At 41.1% G+C, this 10,413-nt stretch overlaps 1 protein-coding gene across 2 annotated transcripts in view; it reads right to left on the bottom strand.

Moving 5' to 3' along the window:
- Nucleotides 1-1,463: 1,463 nt before the first annotated feature.
- Nucleotides 1,464-10,413, bottom strand: part of RFC1 (replication factor C (activator 1) 1, 145kDa) — a 77,366-nt gene continuing 68,416 nt past the window's right edge. For both annotated transcript variants that reach the window (XM_011983543.1, XM_011983542.1), the window contains exons 22-25: nt 8,286-8,431; nt 5,663-5,876; nt 3,865-4,056; nt 1,464-2,848 (exon numbers count right to left, since the gene is read on the bottom strand). In XM_011983543.1, the coding sequence (XP_011838933.1) occupies nt 2,765-2,848; nt 3,865-4,056; nt 5,663-5,876; nt 8,286-8,431 (636 nt within the window). In that variant the 3' untranslated portion in view covers nt 1,464-2,764. The remainder of the gene's footprint in view (nt 2,849-3,864; nt 4,057-5,662; nt 5,877-8,285; nt 8,432-10,413) is intronic.

Genomic DNA, 10,413 nt, shown 5'->3' on the forward strand with positions numbered 1-10,413 from the left:
AGGACCCTCAGCTATAGGTCTGTTGGAGTTTGCTTGAGGCCCACTGCAGACCCTGTTTGCCTGGGTATCAGCAGCGGAGGCTGCAGAAGATAGAATATTGCTGAACAGCAAGTGTTGCTGTGTGATTCTTGCTCTGGACGCTTCGTCTCAGGGGTGTACCCCGCCATGTGAGGTGTGAGGTGTCGGTCTGCACCTAGTAGGGGATGTCTCCCAGTTAGGCTACTCAGGGGTCAGGGACCCACTTGAGCAGGCAGTCTATCCGTTCTCAGATCTCAACCTCCGTGCTGGGAGATCCACTGCTCTCTTCAAAGCTGTCAGACAGGGGCATTTACCTCTGCTGAGGTTTCTGCTGCTTTTTGTTTAGCTATGCCCTGTCCCCAGAGGAGGAGTCTACCAAGGCAGGCCGGCCTCCTTGAGCTGTGGTGGGCTCCACCCAATTCGAGCTTCCCAGCGGCTTTACCTACTTAAGCCTCAGCAATAGCGGGCGCCCCTCCCCCAGCCTCACTGACATCTTGCAGTTAGATCTCAGACTGCTGTGCTAGCAATGAGGGAGGCTCCGTGGGCATGGGACCCTCTGGGCCAGGTGTGGGATATAATCTCCTGGTGTGCCGTTTGCTAAGACCCTTGGTAAAGCACAGTATTAGGGTGGGAGTTACTCGATTTTCCAGGTGTTGTGTGTCTCAATTTCCTTTGGCTAGGAAAAGGAACTCCCTTCCCCGTTGCGCTTCCCAGGTGAGGCGATGCCTCGCCCTGCTTCAGCTCTCGCTGGTCGGGATGCACCCGCGGACCAGCGCCAACTGTCCGACACACCCCGGTGAGATGAACCCGGTACCTCAGTTGAAAATGCAGAAATCACCCGTCTTCTGTGCCGCTCACACTGGGAGCTGGAGGCTGGAGCTTCTCCTATTCGGCCATCCAAGTATACAGTTTTATGCTGAAAAGATACCATGTGGCATCAAGTGGCTCCAAAAGACCACATCACTGGTGGCTCCAATGAAGACTCAACCCCAATGCAGACCATTCCAATTCACATCCAAACTGCTGCAGTACCACCAACTGCCTCCTTCCGTGAATCTCAGTCATTCACCTCATGGTCACGAGGGCTTCAAAGAGGAATCAAACAGACCTATGCCATCCTCATAAAGGGCATATTTACAATTTCTAATTCTAAAAGAAATGACACATATTATCCCAATCTTGTGTTTAAAACATTGAAAATTATAAACAAAATCATAATGAACAAGTGAAGGACACTATGCCGCGTCCTGGCTGCATGCAGATTCAAGTCCCTCTCCTGGGGGCTGCAGAAGAAGTAGGGAGACGTGACTTACATATCCAAAAGGCATAGAAATGGAAGAACATGAATAGGAAAGCCAGTCTCACCCTACTGGTGAGAAAACCTTTCCCGAACCAGAAGAGTTTCAAGACAGACTTTAACAAAGACAGGGTCGTGACTCAGCAGGCAAGGGCTTAGGCAATGTTTTATTTCCATAATGAATTAATCTCCAAAAAGGACATTTTTCACACTGGTAAATACAGTTTAAATGTCTCAAGAACTTTGTCTCATCACCCAAACAAGACTACCAGTTCCTTAAAGCATGGAATACGATCCTTATTTTACATTCATTTTAGTATATACCTCACAGAGGTAGCACAGACCTCTGAGCATTTACCAACAAGATTAAAAAATAGCTAGACATCTAAATTCTAGGCTAGGTCCACAGCCTCAGGGCCACTCAATATATTCAGTTATAGGAATAACCCAAACTTCCAACAGGGTTTGTGGAAGCCATCACAGGACGGGACTAGACCTCCCAGGGGCAAAGTGAACGAAAGCCAATGTTCATTTTGTCCCCCAACCTAGTGAACTGAAGAGCCTGACCCAGCCTGGTTCCTACTGGTTTGAACCTGATGGGTTGAGACTCCAGAAGGATAAGAATGTCTGAGAATCTTCTGCAGCCCCCCACACTGCAAAGTCCCATAACAGACCTCTCCTTGAAATCCTATTCACAGCAGAGATGTGGTCAGCACACACAGAAGGAGTGAGGCTGGGAATCCCAAGTTCTGACTCCTCGACTGCCAATGTTATGTTTCACACAACAGGTGAGTAAGGAATACAGTGAGCTTTTTAATCCAATCATTTGCAAATTAATAAGTAATATACCAACATAATATTTTGCTGTACAAGATGACAATCTTAAAAAGAATTTATACATGTATCATGTGGAACATTTTTATTCCTAATTTATACTTTGAAAGATATCTGACAATGTACAAAGAATACCCAGTTCTAGGTGATGACTGTTTTGTATAATCATTTATTTACAAAATTTCACCACATAATAGGAACTACCTTTAAAAAAAATCAGCATTGGTCCTATAAAGGCCATTGGGATAAATTCTTAAGCCTACAAAAGACGCCTTAGTACTACTGCTCCCAGGCTCAATATCATTAACTAAAATCTGACTCCAAGGCCCAGGCGTAGTTTCTAGTTCCAATTCTACAGTCATTCAAAAGCACATCTAACTAGATTGACAAGGGACAGTGGAGGACCCAAGCAGTCCTATCAACCTCTATAAGAGGTGTACATAAGCCTACTGCTCATACCCTTCTAGCCATACCACCCTTTATTTATAATGGGACACCAGGTCATCCCATTATGCTAAAACATGGTTGCTCTGGGAAAAAACAAGGCTTTCTCTAGACCAGCTGGACTGGTCAGGAGGGAGAGTAAAAAGTGGCTGTCGCTAGTGAAAAATGGTTTCATTTCTTCGAACTTTTTCCTTTTCCTTTTCTGGGCTCCTTATCTTTTTCTGGTTTTGAAGGCTTTGAAGGTTTTGTCTTTTTCTGTTAGGGGGAGGGAGAAAATAACAAAATAGTTAATAGCTGTGTTTATGAGTAAATGAAATAAGTTCATCTCTACAACAAATCTAATCTTTACCTGCAACTTACTTAAAGAAGGGAGGCTGCAAACATCGAGATCTTGAACTACTGCGACCCATGAAGCGCTTACTTTCAAGCAACAACTGCCCTACTTACAGCCTTTAAAAGCTGGCAGTAAAAACTGAGAGGGTATTTAGAATTTAGAACTAAGATCTGTTCCCCATGTAAGGCAGTTTCTTGGATTTAGAACAGAGGTATACTTAGAAAAGACAAAATAAGCAAGAGATAATTGACAAATAGGGTAATGTTTAGATGAAGAATTTCCTCTTCTTTTAGTTTCAGATTAGAGGTGTAAACACAGTCATTTTGTGAAAGCAGAAGAGAGGGAGAGAGGGAGACCACCCCTTAGGGTCTACATGAGCCACAGTGAAGAAGGCCACTATTCCTACTCCTGCATATAGAAAACAGAAATGAAAGGCAAGAAGCATCCACACCCAGCAAAGGACAGAGGAGGATCGGACGAGGTTCCTTGGCTCAACCAGCTGTAAACAGCAGGCTAATACCACAGTTGGCTTTCATCTTTCCCATCAAAAGACAAGAATATTTTGCTCTGAGAAACTTCTACAAAGCAGTTTAGTGGCTATAGCAAAACATACACAACAGAAGAAACTGTTTTGTTAAAAACATTTTTCTTGAAAGCATATACCAATGGCCAGATAAATAAAAATGGTACTTTTTCTAACAGAACATATGGCCATCAAAATCATGTCCTGTTTTCTTGCCGTTTGGCTCTTCGACTACTATAAGAAACTGTTTATAAAAATGAAATCTCTACCTTCTCCACCCTCAACCATGATGAACAAAAAAACTTAGAAGTATTTTCAATTTATTCTGCCGTGTGCTGAAAAGGCCCTATTATTCACCAGGCAAGGAAAGATCATCTATTTTGAGATTCTCCTGTCGGTGGCTTAAAATACTACCTTGATCATGGCATCAGTTTCTATAGCATCTTGGTCTTTCTCATCAGATTGAGAGTCATCTTCATTTAACTCTTCATTGTATTCCGAATCCAGGGATGGGCTTGTGCTGTGTCTAGATGCCTTTATAGCTTGAAGTGAATATGGAGTAAGGTGGGCTTCCTTATTGTAAGCTCTTGTGAAGGCTGCTTTCACCTACATGAAAGGAGTAGACGGAGTTTTTAAAAATATAAGTCCCAAACAATTATTTTAATCTCTGGAAGCCTAAAGAGACCCTGAGGCCCCCTTGCAACTGTTTGCAAAGTATTTATGTATATACATGTAAATCTAAGTATGTGTATTTTTCTATGGATAAGTTCCGTATTTTTCATAACATTCTTAACAGAGCCCATGACAAAAAAGACTCAAGGCCGGGCAGGCTCACACCTCTCCATGAGAATCTTGAACCCAGGAGGTGGAGGTTGCAGTGAGCTGAGATCGCGCCATTGCACTCCAAGTTGGGTGACAGAGTGAGATTCTGTCTAATAAAAAAAGGATTTGGGAACTTTAGGCAAACAAATAAACAAAAGGTCACTTCAAGTCATCATGTTTACCTATTCAGCATTCTCCACATTTCTACAAAGTAGTAAGCAAAGTTAGTCAGTGAATCAGTAAATCAAAAAGGGGCTTGGCTGGGTGCAGTGGCTCATGCCTGTAATCCCAGCACTTTGCAAGGCCAAAGCAGGCAGATCACATAAGGCCAGGAGTTCGAGACCAGCCTGGCCAACACGGGGAAACCCTGTCTCTACTAAAAATACAAAACTTAGCCAGGCGTGATGGAGCACACCTGTAATCCCAGCTACTTGGGAGGCTGAGGCAGGAGAATCGCTTGAACCTGAGAGGTGGAGGTTGCAGTAAGCCGAGATCGTACCACTGCCCTTCAGCTTGGGCAAAGGAGTGAGACTGTCTCCAAAAAAATAAAAGAAAAAGAAAAAGAAAAAGAAAAAAGTGAGGGGAGCTCATCATAAGATGTAAGTTGGCCTTTAATTTCCACAAAACACAAGATACCTTTTCCATAATAATAGTAGTTACTTCAAAATACTACGAAACTTGAAAGTCTTACCTTCAAGCTTCTAATCATAATTCCTGAATTAGTCCATGAATTCTAACAATGGATGTCTGCTGTGAGAATTTACTGATAACCATAAAGTCGGGTCAAAATTCTGGAGAGGGCAAACTAGAGAGACTGAGTCTTCTAAACACATTCATTACACAGGTGCAAGAGTTGGGTACTGGATGTTACATATTCATGATGTATCACTTTAGTTTTTTTGTGCTCATTATAAGAAAAACGGGGATATATTATTACAGGGAAGATTATCCAACTGGAATAAATGCTGAATCCACAGATTAGGTAGACTAAGAAAAAGAAAATTTATACAAATCCTCAGCCAATAAACACATTTTATTTTTACGACCCATTACCACCAGAGCTCACAGCTCAACTTTTAATTCCCTAGGCTCATCTTCTCACCCTTTATAAAGAATATATTTATATTTGCTCCTCAAATTTCACTTCTTGTTTTTCCACTGAGCATAAAGCAAATATAAAAATACAAATTGTAAAGTCCAGTCCAGAAGTCTACTCTTAATACTGCATTCAAATAGTATCTATGGAAAATATAGGTCATAATAAGCAACAAGCATTTAAGGGGAAAAAGAAGTAAATCTTTTGATAAAGCATCTAAAACACCTCTGAAGTACTGTCAGTACAAACCTGGTATTAGAAAGTGATGGAGAACCAGTGAGTGACATGATTTACCTTGGGATCCAGCTTTGAAAAGGGACTAGGTTTGCCACCCCAGCTGCTAATTTCCATGATATTCTCAAAGTCTTCTTTCATCAAATAATATGTGTCCATAAGTGCAACAACATCCTGTACCCCGTCGACTCCTTGTGAGGTCAAGGGCTGTACAAGTGCATCCCTTAGATGTGACAGATAATCCATGTTTACAGTCCTTTTGCTGGAGTAAGTTCTGAAACCACAACAAAAAAGACATAGTCAACAGCAAAGTATCAACTTAAGTCATACTGTGCATACCAGCACTGAGTTAATCAGGCAGAGTTCAATCCGATTTCAATAATGCTGAATGGAACGCGTACTATATGACAGCCAGCTGGTGTAGTTTGGAAAGCCCAGCACCACAGCATGAGGGTAATGGGTACACATCACATGCCCAAAGGAAGTTTTCTACTTACCCACATCAGTGACTGAAAAACAAATGTGGACTCTACCCTACTCTTAAGGCCCAGGCAACAGAATGTTTCTTTGTGTTCATAAATATGACTCGTTCCAAGTTCCAAAATATTAAAAGCATCAGTAGAAGGCAATGAAATTCCCTATCTCAAGTGTGTGAATGTGTGTAACACCTTTTGGTCTCTGATTATAACATACAAAATCATATATGAATGTTTCCCTCACATTTCCTAATACTGCTACTCTGAAATCTTCAGTTCTAGAACTGGGTTTTCCCCAAATCTAAGAAAATTGCAGAGTGTTCCCACAAAATCAAAAAGTGATCCACACTGGCCAGAGGAAGGTTTAGGGAAACAGTCTCTGGTCTGCTAAGAACTAGAATGTTATCATAAAATGACTTTCTTTCTCTCTTAAATGTTGTCACTTCTTAAAGACAGAAAGCTACTGAACAAAATAATATTTCAAATGCCACCATCCTAAATCTTTCCAACCCAGCTGCCTCTATCTTCAAACCAGGCAATTATATGCATACAAATTTTTATTTATTTATTTATTTATTTATTTATTTTCAGACGAAGTCTTGCTCTTGTTGCCCAGGCTGGAGTGCAGTGGCACAATTTCAGCTCACTGCAACCTCTACCTTCTAGGTTCAGGAGGCTCTCTGCCTTTAGCCTCCCGAGTAGCTGGGATTACAGGCGCCCGCTACCACACCCAGCTACTTTTTTTTGTATTTTTAGTAGAGACCGGGTTTCACCATGTTACCCAGGCTGGTCTCAAACTCCTGACAGGTGATCTGCCCGCCTTGGCCTCCCAAAGTGCTGGGATTACAGACGTAAGCCACTGCGCCCAGTCTGTATACATATTTTAAACAAGCAACCTCAAAAGCTGTTGGTATCAGAATCAGCATCAGAAGCAGAAAGAAATGATTCTTTACAAATTATCTATCGGTCCTGCTCCTGCCTTCAAGGAACTGAATGTGTGAACCACAAGAAGCCACAGCTTTTCTCCTGATCAGAAATCTAGACTCACCCTCGCAACTATTACCTAGACAAAGAGTTTTTAAAACTCTCCTATTTCAATTTCATCCATTTCCTCTACATTGTCTTCCATAATTAAGCACGCTAGTACTTAAAGGAAGTAGTGTGGGTCCCTGAACCACAGTACCCCCAAAAATCATGAAACCATTTCCAAAATTGTTCTCCTACAATGTTTACAGTATCATCATTTTCTAGTAGACTCATAGAAAAGTCAAAGATGCCATTTAGGGTACCTAAAGCAAGGGTTCTTAACCTCAGGAATCTGTAATTCCCCAAAAGTGTTTTCTTTGTGGATCTATGCATTGTCGGGGGAATAAAAATCAAAGCATTCAGATTCTCAAAAGCACCTATGACCCCCAAAAAGGTTACGAACCAATAATAAGATCACACTTGCATTTTTTAAAGAAGAGAAACAGACCTACAAAAAAGTTCAGTGACTTGATCAGGGTTAAAAAGTAGGGAGGTCTTAATTTACTTTACAAATTGTGAATTCACTATAATGCAGAGATCGCACTACTGCATTCCAGCCTGGGTGACAGAGTGTGACCCTGTCTCAAAAAAGAAGAAGAATCCATAATATTTATGTGTATGCACATTTTCCAAGTTTCTAAAGTTCAACAAAATTGTACCAAATGCAAGTATTTTTGAACTTCCTTAAACTTTTCCAAGCACATTCGTTTTCAGTGATGTGAGCAGCCTCCTCCTGTTGCATGCTAAACTGTTATTTCCAATCCCACATGACTAGGTCAGTTTACTACTAGAGAAAATTGGTAAAAAACAGTTTGTTTCTTTAAATAGTTCAATTATTTTCCGATTAATTATTCTGAAGCTGGGAAGCTATTCCCACTAGTAATAGACATAATAACAATAACAGTGCCATCTCAGACTTCTGTAGTCTTTAAAATTGTAAATTATGACATCTACCATTTTATTCTCCAAAGTATCCTTTTAAGTGGTAAAACAAGAGTTATACTGATTATACATGATAAAACTCAGCCCATAAAATATAAGGAACTTATCCAGCATCATTCATCTAGTTAGCAATAAAATAAAAACTAAAACACAAATCTTTTGACTCACATGATTGTTACTGGATAAAGGCCAAATACATCAAATCGATAAAATACCCGAAACAGAGTAATCCCACCCACCTGAGACTCATATGCAAGGCCAGGTCCTGAACAATACGATCGTGTTTGCCTGTAGACGAGTGCTTCCCCAGCCAGCTCGGGAAGGTGGGAAACTGGGTCATGAACCCTCTCATCAACTCTCCAGGAAGAACACTGGCATAAATGGCCTGAAAAAAATCAATTGCAGTCCAGAATTTATGTTCGGTACAAAGTTACTTCCTTAACAGTCACTGGCTTCCAAACAGTCTATGGAAGATAAAGCAACACTGTCCCAAATACCTACCTACAGGCCAGTCAGATGCTTTCTCTAACTCTGATCTGTTGGTACGGGAAACTTCTCCCAAAGAAAACAACAGACTGTGGTACACACCTTGATCCTACGTGTTATGGCTCACAGAGAGATCATCTCGCCAACTCAGCCTCCTCAAGCAACTAATCTCAACAGACCAGTTACCTCACAACGTCACAGCAAATAATTACTTAAGAGGGATATGATGGTCTTTAACATAAATGATTGACAGCATAGGTAGATTAAAGCATAGAAAGACGAATGATTAGAGTCCATTAAACTGGCACTTGAGAAAAGTTTTTTAAAAATGTATCCTTAGATGTCTTCCATGTCTAGTGTGTTCACTTTCTTAAAGACTGGAATTATAGTCTACATAAATTTTGTATACTACTTATTCTAGTAATTCCCTCACAAGCACTTTTTCCTATTAGACAATCTTTGCAAATAGTTTTAAAGGCTATAAATACTTCCTCAAGAGAATTCATCATCATCATTCTCCTGCTGCTAGACCTGGAGATTTTCTCTTACTTTTTGTTATCAGAACACTTTTGGAAGTATTTTTGTACATTAAGGTTTTCCTGTGTTAAAACATTATGCCTTTGAGGTACAATTATTAAGTAAACAAAACTAAACACATAAAATATAAAAGAAAAGATTTTGGGCCAGGTGCAGTGGCTCATGCCAGTAACCCCAGCACTTTGGGAGATGGGCAGACAACTTGCGCCCAGGAGTTCAAGACCAGTCCGGCCAACATGGTGAAACCCCGCCTCAACAAAAATAACAAAAATTAGCTGGCATGGTGGCGCACACCTATAGTCCCAGCTACTTGCAGGGCTGAGGCGGGAGGATCGCTTGAGCCCAGGAGGTCAGGGCTGCAGTGAGCCGTGATCACACCACTGCACTGCAGTCTAGGTGACAGAGTGAGACCTTGTCTCAAAAATAAAAATAAAAAGTTCTGTGTCTCCAGAATGAAATTTTGTTTCTTGTTTTCAAGCAATGTGTGGGTAGAATCAAGAGAAGCATTAGGCCTTCTGGAAGTGTCTTGCTTATTTTATTACTCAGGCCAGTAATCCTGTATAACTATACAAAAGTCAAAAAGAACAAATAACTCTCTTAATTACAAATGTCTACCAAATTCTGATTTGAGTTAAAGATCTCAACCTAAATACAGTACCCAATATAAAACTGCTTTTTTAGCAAGGAAGACGAAAATCTGAATGAATGCCTTAGAGATGCGGCTGCTGGCCTGCCCTAGCTGCACTGCTTCTAGGAGCCGCTACTCAGTGACCACCTGGGAGAGCCAAGAGTGACCAAAAATAAAAAAACAAGGATTCTTAAGTTAAAACGCAGCAAATAAAACTTCTGATTCACATCTTACAACCAAAATCTAACATTCCTATTTCTATGTATCCATTTACATTAAAATTTTTTGAAATATAGATAAATAAGGCCAGATTGGGCTGAGCGCAGTGGCTCATGCCTGTAATCCCAGCACTTTGGGAGGTCGAGGCAGGCAGATCACAAGGTCAGGAGATCGAGACCATCCTGGCTAACACAGTGAAACCCCATCGATACCAAAAACACAAAAAATTAGCTGGGCATGGCGGCGGGCGCCTGTAGTCTCAGCTCCTCAGGAGGCTGAAGCACAAGAATGGCATGAACCCAGGAGGTGGAGCTTGTAGTGAACTGAGATCGCACCCCTGCACTCCAGCCTGGGCAACAGAGCGAGACTCTGTCTCAAAAAGAAAAGAAAAGAAAGAAGAGAAAGAGAAAGAAGAGAAAGAAGAGAAAGAAAGAAAAAGAAGAGAAAGAAGAGAAAGAAGAGAAAGAAGAGAAAGAAGAGAAAGAAGAGAAAGAAGA

This window comes from Mandrillus leucophaeus, unplaced genomic scaffold, assembly GCF_000951045.1.
Source record: "Mandrillus leucophaeus isolate KB7577 unplaced genomic scaffold, Mleu.le_1.0 Scaffold251, whole genome shotgun sequence".
Taxonomy (NCBI): domain Eukaryota; kingdom Metazoa; phylum Chordata; class Mammalia; order Primates; family Cercopithecidae; genus Mandrillus; species Mandrillus leucophaeus.